The sequence below is a fragment of the Cinclus cinclus genome, chromosome 2, assembly GCF_963662255.1.
Source record: "Cinclus cinclus chromosome 2, bCinCin1.1, whole genome shotgun sequence".
Taxonomy (NCBI): domain Eukaryota; kingdom Metazoa; phylum Chordata; class Aves; order Passeriformes; family Cinclidae; genus Cinclus; species Cinclus cinclus.
This window is the reverse complement of record NC_085047.1, coordinates 50,985,175-51,002,763: the sequence shown is the minus strand read 5'-3', so window position 1 is coordinate 51,002,763 and position 17,589 is coordinate 50,985,175. Positions and strand designations below refer to the sequence as shown.

The window sequence follows — 17,589 nt, the reverse complement described above, 5'->3', positions numbered from 1 at the left end:
GTGGGATGTCACATCACGGCAGAGGGTTTGGAACTAGATGATCTTTACAGTTCCTTCCAACAGAAACCATCCCATAGTTCTGTTATTCTATTTTTGTGGCATTATGAGCCAAAAAGCCAATTTCAAGATATTCAACACCAAAAAAATGTGCCAAATGCTCCAGACAGTGAGCCACAGGAATAAACCAGGAAAAGCAAAGATATCATCACAATCCTAAACCCTTGCAACAGAAGGCAAATTATTCAGGTAAAATGCCTCAGTGATCTTGGGAGCCTGGCCATGGCACAGAGAATGGGAAAAAAGAGGCCTAACAAAAAACAACACTGTTCCTTGACAATTTAAATTCTTTCCTGACCACAAATCAACAAAACCAGCTCCCACAGGCCAGCATCAGTATCGAATCCAGACCGATGCTCACCCCCTCTGGTTTCTACAAACCTATTCCAAATTACCAGTAACACAGGAAATATTACTCTCCAGAAGAGGCCAGCTTGGGTAAAGTGAGATCTGACTAGTGTGGTTTAGGGTTCCCATCTTTCATGGCTTACTGTTACAATGCTCTTGGTATAACCATTTCACCATCAACCAATTCTGAAGTGGTCTCTATTTCATTATCTTAAGCTGAGCTATGGAAAAAGGCTGTTCCTGAACTTCCCTGTGCTACTACAGTTTGCTGGTTCTAATATTCAGAATCAGAATGACTGTGAATTTGATACTGCTTTTATTAGAATTTTTTCCCCCTTTTAAGCAACTGCCTCCTTCAAGTACCACTTTTCTTTTTACCAGAAATAGGAAAGAGGCGATGGATAAATGACTGAATAATTACAGTTTCATATAAAAGTGGCACAAGCAGCCCAGCTACAAATACAAGACACAGAGTAACCTCTGCAGTGCAAGAATTCTGTCCTGAGAGCTCCATTTTATTTCTTTCATCAAAGAATAAAAAGCATCAATCTGCTGCTTCAAAAAGTCAGTCATATTGCAGCAGGTTAAACAGTAATTTCACAAGGGTAAACCGACCTAGTTTGAAGCAGTGGGCACTCATCCAGTGAAAGAATACAGAAGACAGAGTGTGAAATGACTGACTGACTCAGTACATCAAAATTATTTTTTTCAGTATCATATTAAAATGGAAACCCAAGAATTTCCATAGCAAAATAAAATTATTGATATTTATTTCCCCTAGTTCTCAAATTTTTCTAGAAAACTGAAGTCTCTCAAACATTTTATTTTCAATGAATCAGCATATTCCAGTTTCAAAGGTTTTTAGATCTTTCCAACTGGCTCTAATGACATTGTATTACTTTGTGAATTGGGGAGGTATTAGGAAGATTAGAATGAGCTAGCTGATATGACGGGGGGGGGGGAGGGGGGGAAATGAAGAAAATGGGATTATTTTTTTACACCAAGCATATAATTAAGATGCAAAACTGCAGCTGAATCATATTCCCGCAGCTCTGTTCCCTGCTCTGCATGAGGTACCCCAATATTCTCTTCTCTCAAAACAAGAGACATGTTCATAGCTGGCAAGGGAAGTAGATGATAAACTGAGTTCAAGAGCTCCTTCAGTGCACTTCCAAGGTCTTGCATTTCATACACAGAGATGCTGTTTGAAATCGGAATGCACATTTTCCTCAAGATAAGAGGAATACATCTGTTCAATTTGCAAATTTACCTAACTCCTTGAAAATGACGGGGTCCCCAAAAAGCTAAAGGGAAAATCAATTTTCACTTATTTTCCTTAAGCTCCTTTGAGAAAACCAGACATAATCTATCATCCGTCCTTTCTTTAGCAGGTTACTCATGGTGTCCCCCACTCCCTGGTGGGGAGTGCTGGTGGCAACGTGGGGACAGCAAGTGGACACCATAAGCCAAGACAGACTTTGAAGTGGGCCCCATCCTTGTGAATCACGGTCTGTGATTTCTGTAAACTACCAATCAGCTTCCTCAAAATAATTCACATGACACTTATGAAAAACAATTAAACATGGAACAAACAACTCATCCTTGAGGACTCCAGGCATCTCATTTCACACTGAGTTTAATTTTTAATGCTGAATATAGACAGGAAAATGGAGTATTGTCTCATAAATCCAGCTCCTGCATTCCCAGTCTTGGCCAGTCACCCCCATATTTCACCAGATCCTCATGCACTATGTTTTCCCAATACTCCTCCTTCCCATGTTTTCCTACAATTACAACTCTTTTTGGCCTGGATTTTGCTTCCTGAGGGGGTACATAACTGTACCCCCTGAACATTCTGGTGTGGTGGTTGTTCTCTCTGCAAGCATTATTTGTACCCAAATTAACACTGTATGAGAGGAAAATAAATGAGGAATTAAATAATGTGTTATAAAGAGCGTGTCATCACTGTAGAGCCAGGTGTCAGCTGAACTTTCTTTTCAACCATAAGGTCAGATTTGTTAAATTGATTTTTAAGCAATATGTTATTACTTACAAAATAAATTTTCAAAAAAAAATCACTGAGCTGACAATGCAATATTTTTCCAACCTACTTTCTCAAAAGAACAGACATGCTGCATAATTCTACCATTTCATACATGTCTACAGAACCATAATTAGAATAATTAATCAATAACTATGTTCAACAGTTCAACACCTGCAGCAATAAAAAAAATTATTTCATTTCTTAAAATGCTGTAAGTTAAACAAACAAATGGAGTAAACTTTGCCCTCAGCTCTGAAAAACAACTGATCCAGTGAAGCTATTACATATTCAAGAGAACAAGAAAAAAGCTGACTGATAAAAGGCATTGGAAAATCACTGTGAACTCTCACCAGAATGTGTGACCAGCTGCTACAAGTCTGTCCCCTTTCCCCACCTGACCATTTGAAGTCTTTTCTAGAAGCAGGATCAAAACAGATGCTACTGTCTTCCCAACTGTAAAGAAAAATCTTTTAAAATACGATCCCAGTGGTACAAACATTTTCTAGCCCTTAGTAAGAGCATTAAACTGATAAACCTACAAAAGGATCCCTAGGTTGACTTTTGTACTCAAAAAATTGCAAGGTATTTCCATAGGATAGTTTCTCCCAGCCAATTTTGAATCATTCAGCTGCCTTTAGAGTTGTGACTGAAAACAAAAGTCAAATCTCAGCTGTCAGCATGGGAGCTAATGTGAAGTAACAAACTGATCGTGTGCAGACTGAAGTGACAGTCCCGTGGCAATGTGCATGGCCCCCTGCCAGCTCCCCCCAATGCTGAAGAATGTGTTGCAGGGTGTCTTGCAGCACTGCCCAGCCTTTCAGCACCCCCCAGGCTGGCCAGATCCTGAGATGGGCAAAAGCCCCTGTGCTTTCCATCATGCAGATGTCACAGAGATCCAGCTGTCAGGTGGCACTGGATCCACCTGGGGTTCCAGTCCCTCAGTTCCTGTATCAACTGTTGTAAACAGCATCTGTAAAAATTTCAGTAACTGGGAGAATTTAGAATATGGGTTGGGGGTTTTTCAGACTCAAAACAAAACTAAGCTTTAAACTTTTTCAATTCTTCATAATACAGAAGTCTATCTCTTCTCAAACTAAACATACATAAAGACGAAGCAACACAATTGGGTTTCAATGTGGTCAAATCTAGATACTCTTAAAGTCCCTTTTCTTACTCCACTGCGCATCTCAAAGGAGCCTCCCTGAAAAATCCCCAGGGAGACACAGCACAAACTTAAAAGGCCAGGTTTCTTATGAGAGTTTTGTGCTCTCAGATAAGAGCTGAAGCTACAGCAAGCCAGAAATTGTCATCACTGATAGACTAAACAAACTGTTTACTGTTAATATAGACTGTATTTTGTTTTTTTCATGAATGATGTTCTCAGATTTAGACCATGCCTTATATCACTGTTTACAATTTTGCAAAGCAAAGAGGAAGATTTCACATTTACTGCTACAGTCACCTCCACTGCTACTAAATGCATCAAGTCTATTTTCCCAAACTGGTCTAGCCGTCTTAAAAGATTCTTTTTCCTACCATTAATACTGAAAGGCCATTCCATTAGCTCTCTCTTCCAAAGCTATCCATGACTTTTAAGAGTCAATCTAACTGTGTTTATATCCTTTTGTGTGTGCATGAAAATGGTCTTTTAATTCTGAATTTTCTTCCTGTCATTGATACTTATGTTTAGGAGTATTTACAGAAAGCAACAGTAAGTCTAATTCCTTCCCTTCTTTGGTATCATTCATCTTCTACTCATCCCATTTTCCAAAGGCTCCAGTCTCTTGCAATGGCCAATTATCCCTTTCTCCTTTTGTACTTAGTTATTCTTCCTTCTTGACATCTCACCGTCTCCTTCTGCTAACACATTTTCTCTGATGTGAAGTAACTCCGCTGTTCTCCAGAAGCCAGGCTCTTCTTTCGTGGTAATATTCAATGAGTCACCTTCTCTTTCAGAGTTCTGTCCAATCTTCACTTCAGCTATTTCCTAAGGATCCTGAGATTTTTGTCTACAACCATATTCTTCTGTTGCATTCTTCTGATTTAATCTAAAATCAACATGCACAGTTTTGACTGTGATATTTTTCCTATATACTTTGGCAGCCAAATATGCAAGCACGAGTTTTAATTTAATATTTTAAAATGGTAACATACATCCTTTAATTGCTAAAACCTGCCATAGAATCACAGAATATCTTGGGTTGGAAGGGACCTTGAAAGTCATCTAGTTCCAACCCCACTGTTGAGGGCAGGAGGGATACCTGACACTAGACCAGGTTGCCCAAAGCCCCATTCAGCCAGGCCTGATCACTGTATGCACAGGTCACCCCCTCTACCTCTTCAAGAAGCATGTCTTCGGAATGTCCTCTTCTTTACTTTTACCATCTTGGAAAAAAAAATACAAGACATTCTCCTGTGTATATTTCTTTACCTAAAAATCTGTACAAGCAGAATCCTTTGATTGCTGGCTTCTTGACTTTTTTAAAACTTTGCCGACATTGGTCCTGCACCTTCAGATTAAGTTCAGCATTTCATCTGTTCATCAGCAACAACCCAACACACAAATCATATGCTCATTTGCAAGGATTATCAAACTGCCTTTGAACTCTGCCAATTACTAACTGAAAGCCACAAGACCCTTCAACTGGAGCTAAGCAAACTACAGATGTGTCTACATATACATCTGCTCTTTCCTGTTTCTCCCAGAGTAAAGATATACATCACAGTAACCAAAATCATTAAAATGAAATGCCTCTAAATGCCTACATCCTGTCCTAATGGTCACTGCTTGCCAACATTGCCACCAGCTGTATTGACATACTCACTGCTTCTAACTAGTTGAAAAAATAATGAAAGATGAAGGGAAAAGTATTTTTTGTTCCCCAAAATATTTTGCTCCACACTAGGAAGAAGATGCTGTTAAGCAAGAGTTAATAAGTGTGAGGAACAAACCTTAGGTAAGCACAATTTCAAGCAAAGCAAGAGAAATCAATTTGACCTTCTAGAACATGGGTACATTATGAATGAAACAACCTCCTCTTACATGATAGAGCATTTCTTCTTTACAGAAGACAACATTTTCAAAAGGAAGGACAACCTGTGCACTTCCAACCTGCTGATGGTTGCAGAACAGAGGTTTCTACAGGACCTATCATGGGAAAAGCTCTAAGAACTCCTAGCCCTCAGCCAAAATGGAAATGCAGGCACTAAAAAACAGTGAACTGTCTTTAACTACAAATGAAATATCTTTAACTACTAGATGTTTCACTAGATTTATTTTCCAGGTCCCAATTACAGCTAGGAATTACATCCATAAACAACCTTTAAGTACTGGAAACCATCCATAGAAACAAAGTGAAATGGAAACTGGAGAAGTTTGCAATACAAAGGAATACAGAGTGACATGAGTTCTACCACACGCTTCATTTTGGAATCCCCAAAACTACAACAGAATCTCTTCTGCTTGAGGAGAGGCAGAAGGGAAGAATGAAGAATATCTCACACCTTATGAGGCTTTATTAATGCAAAATTGAACAGTATCAAGGAGCTTTACACTCATGTACCCACTGAGATTTTACTAGATGCGAATTCAATGTTACCAGCCTAAACTCCCCAATCTGCATCAAACTGCTCTTAACCAGCAGACGTTATGTTCTGAGCACTGAGCACAGCCCTGCCCAACATGAACAACTGCTATTTATAAAGGAAGCATACTTTGGACAGAACCAGAAATATTACCTAGGTGCCTGCAGCAAAAGCTACAATGATTAGAAATCAGGCAGGTGGACACTTAAAATGAGACATGAAAACACAAGATTTGGGGCTGCCAATAGAATTTTTACCAAGATTCACAGCTATACACAGCCACAACTACCAAGTACTCAAAACCTCATAATGAACATACTCTCAAGAAATCCTCACCTTCATAATGAATAGCAAAAGAGCTGAGGTGGGACTTGACATATCTACAGGCCTGGTCTGGTTTTCTTCTACACAGAGAACAAACAAATTCTGCTTCCATTCCATTTCAGTCACTTCAGGGTGGTCTTTCCAGGTCCTGCCTGTTGAGTTTTGCTATGATTTCCTATAATCTCTAAAAAGCTTTTCAAGTTATGGAACCCCGAAACATGAGAGAGATCCACTCTTCCATGGTAACACTTTTGTTTATTCTCCAAAAAGTCCTGGTATTACTACGAGTAAAAATCAAAGTACTCTGTAAAGGTAACAAACCGCTTTTTTTGTTAAAGTGGAATATTTGAAAACAACAATCCTTTTGCAAACGTGTAGGGAATCAAGTGGGAATGGCAAAAGGAAAGTTACGTAATCTATCTTAGGAGCTAATTTTAATAAAACAAGTGTTCTTGAAATTCAAAATACTCTGTTTATCAAATTTTAAAATTAAATGAAATGCATTTTTCTTTTTATTTTCATGATTAAAACTTAAAAAAACTTACTATAGTTTTTAATATAATTTGTGAACATAGCCTAACTTTTGGCAGCTACTGGCACAGAAAACTGCTGCATCAGACCTGAACTTGCACTATGGTTTGACTGCACCTCTTTGTCAAACCTGGTATTTGAAAGAAACCTGATTCAAATGATTAATGAGTAGAATAATCACTAGTGTAAACATTTGCCACCCAACTAATACTCAAACCCAGATAAGAATCAATTTATTCTTTGTTGTTCTTTGAATTATGCCTTAAAACAAGAATAGGAAAAAAAATATTACTACTTAGCAGTATTCCTCCTTTTTTCTAAAAACTAGGTATGCCTTCACAACTATGATGAGCTATGTTACTACCAGGAAAATCCCAATTCATTGCATTTGCACTGAGTGGAAGTTTGAGGGCTGTCTCAATTTTGAATGAAACAACACACACCAAGAAAAGATCACTCTCCTTTGCTGAAATTACTGATACTTCATTAGGTCTAGCACTGAAGGTCAATGAAAGAGTACTTACCTTCTGTTTTGGAAAGAGTTTTGGAACAGTAATCAGTCTGTTGCTATGTGACTGGTTTCCAGGCAGCAGTTCCACTCACTTCTTCGGGGAAACGACGTGTTCTTCTGTTTCTGCAAATGCTGTTTATAATGAGTAAATCCAAGTATGTTCAACTCAGACAACATACTGTGAACCATTAATGAAAAAATGCATTTGCAAAAACCAGAACATAATACACTGACCTCTCTCAACTCCTATTTGGAGAAAAGAGATGCATCATATACATGACAGATTGCTGGCATTACATTTTCTGGCTGTTGACTTGAGATAATGCCAACTTTTATGAAATATACTTGATCCATTCCATTTATTTTGTGAATAAACATGAACAGCTTCCTCCATTTCTTACCACATTTGAAGGGCTTAGACATATCAAAAACGACAAGTGTCAGTGGAAATACTATAAAAGGGTGAAATTTTCACTGAATACTGATGAACACTCCTCAAGAACACACCAAGGAGGTATTAATAAAATCATTTTTCCTTACAAGTTTTTTACACTATTTTTATTTGGTCCTATCTATAAAAAAGTGTCTCTGTCTACTTAGCATCTGTTACGACTCATTTAAGGAAGTTCAGAAAAATGAGAAGTAATTAAAAAATTCAGCACAATATGATGAAATCCATTCAAGCTGAATTCAAACAGCGTTACTTAAATCAAACTTCATTGTTTTCACCAGCTCTGAATTGAACAACCTAAATTGAATCCAACTCTTATTTGATTATTTCTTCAGATAATAAATAAGTCACTTGGAAAAACAAAGCCTCAAATCCACATTATTTGTTAAATTTTAAAGAACTTAAAGGAAATTATTTTGCTTTTTAACATAATTAGCATCCAGTAAAACAAATGAGGAGGCATTGGTTTTAATTAGCTTTAGTTTTCCCCATATGCAAGTCTTTGCTTTGAATAAATGCAGAGATAAGACACTTAAAACTGCATATTGCAAATAAGGGGGGGGGAAAGTCAGAAATCATGCATATTTAGAGCTAGTCTGCACATTTGCTGAGAAACTAACAATTATGACAACAAATTCTAACTAACAAAAAACCCAAACATGTTCTGCAAACTCAATTTCCCTGGGAAATAAAATAAAATACAAGATAGGAAAAGAGAAAAGGATTAAGAAGAAACCAGGGACCAACTAGATCTTACAACATAAGGAGAAAAAGCTTAGACAATGAAAGAGGGTCTTCTTCACGTGAGAGGATTCAGCTACATCTTTTGCAGTGGGTTTAAGAGGACTGTACCTCCCAGCAACACGGTCCAGAGGTGCATACATCCTTTGATAAAGCAGTACTGCTGTACACCCTTCTGATACAAATCAAAGCTGTGCATGCTCCCAAAAAATTACCAAACTCACCTGTGAAACTATACAACCCATAGACACACATTAATCAACAACATTCAATTTGCAAAGTCAATCACTCGAGCTGTTTAAGACAATTTAATTTACATGTGAAATGTAATTCTCTCTTTACCATCTATGGTAGGATTTTAATCCTTTATTACACAAATGCACACACTTTCTCTATGGATATCAGGCTGTGAGGAAGCTGTACTATGTAGCTTCCTCCTACTTCATTGCCTGCACAAGTTGAAAGGTCCAATATTAATATGCTACACAGAAGTAAAAAGAAGGAGGAGCTCAGTGCTAAAGCTTTTCACTTCTCTGTTCTGAAGAGCGAGGCTCTACTTCTGCCTCCACAAAGACTCTTGTCTGGAGAAGGCAGGGATGTGAGCTCCTCTGCATATAATGTATGTCCCTGATTTTTCTCTGCAGGTGATTTGAGATCTGAGGATATGACTTGTAGAAGAGCTGGAAGTATAATGTAACTGACCAATATGCTACGAAGATCACACATCAGGAAAATGGCACTAACAACTAGAGGCCACCTTGGCTCTTAACTGCATCTGTGCTTCAGCTCCTCTTTCATAAAATGTTGGGGGGGAAAGTGGTACCTTGCTGCCTTCCACTGCATGTAAAAAGAAATGTTCACTAATGTACAAATCCTGACAGTCACTGGGACAGAACTAAATACTACGGTTCTCCCACTCAAGCAAGTGTTGGTAGACCTTCCTGGTTTAATTACACTTTTGACATGGTGGGGGCAAGGCTGTGCCGCAGTTTCTCATCTATTAAATAGAAAAGTATCTTCCCTCACAGAGCTTTTATGAGAAAAAGCACATGCCTGAGATTATGAGGGACTCATACTATGGTGATGAAGAATATACTCAAGCATGAAACATGGTCAAGTACACACCATGGTAACTACCTGAAGAGCTTAAAGTTTTCAGGATGAGGAAATTAACCTGAAATTTTACCCACATTTTCTCCTTCTCTATTTTCCCTTTTACTTATTTGTAGCATTACAGAATGCAGAAGTAATACAGGAAAGTGGAAAAAAGTCAAATAAGGCACACATTGGATGTTTTCTTCATGCTCACATCTAATACACAACTCTCATTAGGATACAACTCCTGTCAGGAAGTGTGTGCTAAGAAGACAGTCATTAGCAGAATTTGTGAATGTGTATTAAAAGTACAAGAGATCATGCCTAAATGACCACCCCATTCCAGTTAGGTTGAATCCTTTCTCCTGTCATTGGAAAGATTTGTACACACTTCTGCTTAATTGTCTCTGAAAATCCCCAGGGGTTCCTCTCAGCAAATATTATAATTATACCATATAGATACACAGAATAAAAATTAAGTACGGCAAACTACTTGTGCCACTTACAAGACTAACCGGGGAATTAAGGGCCTCTTTTTCCAAAAAAGTGGTCACTCAAAAGAACCTCATATTTTGTCAAGAAAATGTCTCTGCAGGACGTTCTGGCCACATCTCCATTAAGTCAGTAAGCCTTTTTTATCAAATACGCAAATTCCCCTTAGAGTCATATTAAGCATTTCCAGCTTAGAAAGGCAGCACTGGACTGTCACAGTCCAGGGACTACAGACCCTCACCCACCCAGAAGCGCTGCAAGACAGACAGAGCTCTTTAACTCTCCACCTCTCCACCAGCTCAGTCGCCAGGTTCCCGCCTTACACCATGAGCGTCGCCTCCTTTGCCCATAGATGCCCGCACTCTGTGGGGCACACGGATTTGTTTCCACGTCAGAGTCGAAGCAGGGGACAGGTGTGCCAGCGGGCCGGGCTGAGGGTGGCCTGCGCGCCCGGCACCTTGGCACGGCCGAGGAGCCGCCGGGCCCCTTGGCGCCAGCCGCCATTTACCTGGAGCAGGTGGTGGGCCGCCAGGTAGCCCAGGCGCGGGCCTCCCCGCACGCCGGGCGGCAGCCTCCCCGTGCCGTAGCCGTGCCAGGCCACCACGTAGGGGTTGTCCATGGTCAGCCAGTAGCGCACCTGCCCGCCGAAGTGCCGGAAGCACAACTCGGCGTAGTCGCGGAAGAGCCGGGGCAGGACGGGGCTGGCCCAGCCGCCGAAGGCGTCCTGCAGGGCCTGCGGCAGGTCCCAGTGGTAGAGGGTGACGACGGGCTCGACGCCCAGCTCCCGCAGGCGGGCCAGCAGCCGCCCGTAGTGCGCCAGCCCGGCGGGGTTGGGCGGCGCGGTCCCGTTGGGCAGCAGCCGGGCCCAGGACAGCGAGAAGCGGTAGTGCGAGACCCCCAGGCGCCGCAGCCCCTCGACGTCGCGGAACAGGTTGTTGTAGCTGTCGCTGGCCACGTCGCCGCCCACGGGCCCCGGCGGGGCGGCCCCCGGCGGCGTGGCCGGGCGGTGGGCGAAGGTGTCCCAGACGGACGCGCCCTTGCCGCCCTGGCGCCAGCCGCCCTCCGTCTGGTAGGCGGCGCTGCCCGCGCCCCAGAGGAAGCCGTCGGGGAAGGTGTCGTGGAGGAAGAGCTGGTCCTGCGGGTAGGGCAGCCGGGCGAAGCGGGACCAGGTGCCCGCGCCCTGCCCCGGCGCCCCCAGCCCCGGCCGCCCCAACAGCAGCCCCAAGAGCAGCAGCGGTGGCAGCAGCGACGCAGCGAGAGCCATGCTCCCGGCGGGGCTCCGTGACGGCAACCCCCGCCTCCCAGCTCCCCGCCGTCCCATTTTATCTCACCTCGTGCCCCCCACCCCCTCCCGCTCCGGTGGGCACGGCCATTAATAATTACCTCGGAGCTGCCGCCTGCATCCTTCCCAGCCGGTTCCATCGGGGAGAGCTGCCGCGGGGGGCGGGAGCCAGGGCGTGAGACGGGGCGAGCGGGGAGAAGAAGGGCGAAGCGGGGCGTGGGCTCCTCCGGGAAAGGTGGACCCCTCGCCCCCTCCGGGTGCCCGTGGGTGCCCCCACGGCCCCTCAAAGGCGGAGATCCCGGTCCCCGGGCAGCAGGCGGGGTGCCGGAGCCCTTCGCCCGCCCCGCCGGGCGCCCGCATCTCGCTGCGGCTCCGGTGTCCCCTCGGAGGCGGGACCCTCGCCGCTGCCTGCCGCCTTTCCTCCCATCGGAAGAGCCCTCGGAGGGACTCGACGGCCGGATTCGTCCCTTCTGAGGGGCTGAGCGCAGCCTCCTCCCGTGCCCCGCTGCAGTGCCGCCGTCGGGGAGTCCGTGGGGCTGCGGCCCCTGCGCCGCACGGAGAGGGAGGGAGCGATCGCGGTGTTTGCGGCGGGGGGAAGGGAAAAGGCGAGGAATTAAAAACGCTTTTCCCTTCACTCAGTGTTTTCGTCGTGGTACTTTAGCAAGACACATCGCACCTGCGATCTCTCATGTAGCGGCAGTTGCACAGAAACTCGTTGTCCAAGGACATCGAACACACCCGCTCCCCAGGAATTCATGGGCTGTCACCTCCCAGTAACAACACTTCTTTCCTGAAGTAGGAGGTTGGTATATTTGGTTGCTTGCTGCACAGAAAACAAATTCCAGTTAGAAATGCCTCACGGATCTTTAAGGAGAGGAAACAAAGCAAGCTAAGTTTGATTACTGAGTTACATTTTGTAACCAACTAAGCAGGCGTGAGGCATAGACTGCTCTTTAAAGGCGGGTCTCAAACTGCCCTTTGCGTCTCCTTCGGACAGAATAATTCAACCAAGACTGCAAAGCAAGAAACAGCCCAACACACTGCAGAAACTGGTATTCAGTGGTGTTATTTGGGACACCTAAGAATAAAATACATCTACTAGACAGGCTGTTAGGCACAGAGAGATGTTCCCAGGAGATAAGGCACGTGTTTAACTGCAGAATGAAGGCCTTTAGATAATTCCTTTTTATTTTTAGAAAATAAACACCCACAGGGAAAAATTACAGATAATCACTAAAAATGAGTCAATGGATTTAAATGCCAGTTGTGAACTAATGAAGGTTTTCTTTTGTGGACAGGATGGGCTCTCACCTCTCCCAAATGCAGGCAGGGCATTTGCTATGCCCATTTCTAGAACTTCCAACTTCCATCTTTTCTGTACTGATCCAGATCAGTTTTGAGGATCGATTTGTGCTGTTTTTAAAGAGACCAAAGATGTAGGGTACAGGACTGGAGTTAGTCTTCCACTGTGGCAATTAATTAATTAATTGCTGTGTTAGGGGGATGGAGGTCTGAACAGTCCAGGGGACCATTGACAGCCCTTCCCTAAAGGAGGAAGTTTGTAAGGCAGGAACAGGAGGTGGTAGGCCCAGAACCAAGGCTGAACATTGGCAACCAGGAGTGAGTTTGGGATACAGTCTGAGAATTACAGATTACAATTACAATTACAGTCTGAATAAATGACAACTTCAGACACAACAACAGTAAAAGGTGTTGGCATCTCCTGCAAGTTACTTGCAGAAACTGGAGATTAATTGTTAAGTGCACTGGGGTATTGCTTCAATTGTCACTGTTCAGGTAGTGGAGAGCCAGGCTCCCATTCAGCTGCAGATCTGATTTCAAGGCAAGCATAATGTCTTCACTGGAACTTGCTGACAAAGTATTTTAAAAATTGGGATGTACAGGCATGTCTCAGAAACACCACCACCTAAAACAGGGTATTACTGATGGTAAATCTATTGCTAATATTTAAAGGAAAAAAAATCATTGAGTATATAGGAAAATGATATTTTGAAATACATCATGGTACTTTTTTTTTTATGTGCTAATTATTAACTAAAACCTATATCATACCTATTTGTTCTTGGGCAGCACCAATAAGTAGACACTGAACTGAAGCTCCTTTACTATGGAGCTTGTTTCTTCCAGAGCCTGTCAACAGCAAAGGAAAAGAAATGACCTCATGGTGTTACTCTAAGTTAGTCTAGACAACTTCTGAAGAAGGCTGCATTAACCAAAATCCATCATGGATACAGTGGACTGTACTGCCAAAGCAAGAAGCCCATTTTTGTGGGACAAAATTTCACCATAAGCTGGTAGCACAAAGCTGTCACTTCAGCTGCCACTTTACTTACATGTCTGCGAGATGAAAATGTTTTCCTTTTTTTGCGTGTGCATGTAAATGATGGAAAATGTGTAGTGTGGCCTCCAGTTCCATGTGTTAGTTTTGTTTTTTTCTTTGAAAGCTTGTTTTCATGTCTTAGGACAACACAATTACCGACTGCTGTGAGCCAATATATTTTTTTTTTCCTAGCAGACAGCTTAACAAACTCTGTGCAATATTAACCATGCAGAAAGGTCAGCCAAAAACTTGCAGACTTCCAGGTCTCTCTCGCTGCTCCTTGAGTTCAAAGTGTGGCTCCATTGTGTCCATGTTGCTGAGCAAGCACACTTTCAATTCTGCAGCAGGTAAGCAGATCAGGATTTGACTTTCAGCCTCTTTGTATTGGTGATTACTGAACATTCAACTTTTGATAATATGGATAATGTATAGTACTGTGCCATTATAATCTTCCTTCAGGCTGTGCTGAGATTTTCTTTGCTAGGTATAGAGTCAGTCCATGCAATCAAACTCAACAGTGTTCTGACTGAGCACTTCTGTTTATATCCCAAAGGGGCTGAATCTTCTGGGATATTTAATTTTAGGTAAAATAGCTCTATTACTGCTTTAGATTCATTTAACAGCTTCCCCTGAGGTAATACCATACTTCAATGCAGCAAACCCCTTTATCATTTTAAGATCTCCAGAGAAGAGCTAGAATCTGTATACCAGTAGTATCTGTGGTGGAACAAGTGATCTCAGTGCCTAAAACCACCATCTCCTGTTTTAATGCTCCTTCTCTCTTCACAAACCTACTTCCAAATGCATACAGCCATACAGCCAGTTGAAAAGAGCCTTGTGTAATAGATTTCCAGTCTCAGCATTTCATCTCAAGACACAAAAGTATTTGCTAACAGTTGGAAAAACCACTTTAAAAAATCACCACCTGATTTAGACTTGAGTGTTTTCTCTGCCATTGCTGCATAACAGTACTACTTCTTTATTCAGTCTGTTAGACGCAAACTGCTAAGCTGTCAAATTTTACTTCCACATCCTCATCAATAGCTCTTTCCAGTGGAAAGATGTCAAAAAACATTCTAGATTTACCTTCTTCGAACACCACAAACTACAAGGCAAATAAGCTCTTTCTCTTGCAAGTCCAGTTTCCTTGAAAAAATGCAGTCTTCCATACCTGTTACTTCTTTCTCCTGTGATCACACTACTTAAATGCATTCACTGTGCATTCAGAATGATCTTAGAGACAGCTAGTGACTGATTGTATTGAAATTAGAAACAGGGTGTTTTCAGGTTTAAAATAAACCTGCTGATGTAGTAAATGCAGTGCAGTGGCATGCTTGGGAAGATGTTGAAGGCTCCTCTCTCATATCTCTAAGTACCAAGTCACTCTCAATTCCACATTTTTCCAATGCCTTGTTCTGAATCATGGGCACACTAGTTTGTAGATGATCTCCCTGTCTTCAAAAGTGCCTTCTGAATGGGTGAAAGAAGGGATGGGCAAAGTCACAAGAGAAAAGAAGTTGTGTCTCTCCTAGGAAGGCGGATAATGAAGAGGTGGATACAGCCTCGCTCTCCCAGTCCTGGGCAGGAGATGTGAATTTGTCTGGCAAGAGGAGTTCAGAGCTGAGGGAGAAGAGAAAGGACAGAAGAGTGCCCCTTGCCAGCTCCAGCCATGCAGCTCATGAGCCACAGGCTTCAGTTGGTTTTCAGACTTGAGTGGAACCCTGATTGCAGAGGCTGAAGAAACAGATGCATTTCCATAGGGTCTGCTGAGCCTGTATGAACAGTGACAGTGGGTGTCCAGGGAAATTATAGACCAAACAGGGAGTTAGTTGCCTAATGAATTTTGGGTCATTTAGGGTAGAAAATCCTGGAAAGCAGAGTGACTGGGTCACTCACAAGGGTGAAAAACATTTAACAATTGAAAAGAAATAACAACATTTTAAAAATTAACAAAAAGAATTAACTATTTAACAGATGATAGATCTGGAGGGACTGGATCTCAACCCTAAGAGTTGCATACCTGTGAAAATTCTGGTCTGTGGTCTCATGCAGTATAAAAAGGACCAGAAAGATATTTTCATTCTTCTCACTGTTCTTTTAATTTCTGTTTGTGTTACACTGTTATCATTTTGGAACCAATTTCATTCAGTCTCCACAGGATGGCTCAAAAATTTGAATCCTGTGTCTTAGTTTAGAGCTGACAGCACTCTGGAGACATGTATGGTGACTTCTCATATACAGTCATCCTATCTCTTCAGTTCAGGCACAGCTGAAGCATTTCCCTTCACTCTTCAATTTTCCAGTATTTTAAAACTTCTGCCAAAATTCCACATCTTCTATGAAAAGAAAGATCCACAGGGACTTAAATGAAGAAATAAAAAGCACTACTATGCAAAAATGAAAATGCAATGCTGAGGTTTACATACATGGAAATTGAAATTTTTATGCAGTAAATTCAGTGAGGGAAGAACGTGTTGCAAAATTGCTTCTATCATCATATCTTTAGATCACTTTCTGTAGGTAAATTGATAAGAATTACTCCTGTACTTGCTAAGTCTGTATCTCAGCAGCACTTGGATGACACTGCAGTTCAGATACATATTTCTTTTTGGCTTCAGCTCATGAAAATATTGGTCTCATTTACTACAAGGCAAAGACTGACTTACAAAGAAATAGGATTGGTTAAAAAAATCTACTGTAGTGTGTAAATTATTTGTCAGATTTTCTGCCTAAATGACTCTTTTGCGGTTAAGAGTTATATCACATTAAGTGGAACTGAGATGAAACTTTGTAAACTAGTAATTTAAGATATATTGCACTAAGCAGCTGCATCACTAAATGTACAGGCAACGCTGGCTGCAAATGCATAAACATTTTTTAGGGCTGCAGTTGTATGATGTTCTTTAATAAACACAACTATTATGTTGCACAAAATCAATTTCCACCAAAGAGCAAAAACTTAGTCTCGGTTCCATGTGAAGTGTGTAGTACTGAAATGTGCTTTAATGTGCTTTTTAATGTGCTTAATCGTGAAGTAATTTAGTATTTTAGTGCTGCTGTGTACTAACATAAATGTATTTGGGAGCCATTTCTAGTTACTCTACCAAGGGTTTATTTGTGTGCTTCCAAGATTGGCTCAAAACCACTAGGAAGTCAAGACATTTATTACCAAAAATGCAAGTATGCACAGTTACATGGGGTCTGCCTCTCCAAATGTGGTTGAGGAGTTGAACCAGATTAGGCCAACCAAGACAAAGTATGTTGCAACAGTTCAGACTTGAAAAGTAGACCCTTCTAATAAAAGAAAAATAAAAGAAGAAAAAAAAGCCTTGACAATTATTGCAATGAATTTCACCTCTGAGATATGAAAACATACATGCATGGCCGGCAGCCATTTTGTGTTGAGCATTTATTCACAGCTGCTACCTAATGCACTGCTTCAATAACCGAAGGTCTCATAATTTCCATAGTAAATAGGCTTACAGCAATGAAATTTAAAGTTTGTATCTTACTTTGAAGCCAAATAATGAGAAGTTCATATTCAGCTCATCACACTTTGTCTCTGTTGATCCTTCCTCCTGAGGGAGAGGATTCCTCATGTGGTTATCCTAATCCAACATGGGGTCCTGCCCATGGGAGACAGTCCTCCATGAACTTCTCCAATGGAATCCTTCCCATGGGCTGTAGTTCCGGATGAATTGCTCCAATGTGTGTCCCTTCCATAGGGTGCAATCCTCCAGGAACAGGTTACTCCAGCATGGGTGTCCTGTACGGTCCTGCCAGGAAA

General features: G+C 42.0%; 1 protein-coding gene across 1 annotated transcript in view; it reads right to left on the bottom strand.

Annotated features, from left to right (window-relative positions):
- KL (klotho) overlaps nucleotides 1-11,500 on the bottom strand; it is a 41,582-nt gene extending 30,082 nt beyond the window's left edge. The window contains exon 1 of the mRNA XM_062514701.1: nucleotides 10,688-11,500. Coding sequence (XP_062370685.1) covers nucleotides 10,688-11,500 — 813 coding nt within the window. The remainder of the gene's footprint in view (nucleotides 1-10,687) is intronic.
- Between the last annotated feature and the right edge of the window lie 6,089 nt (nucleotides 11,501-17,589).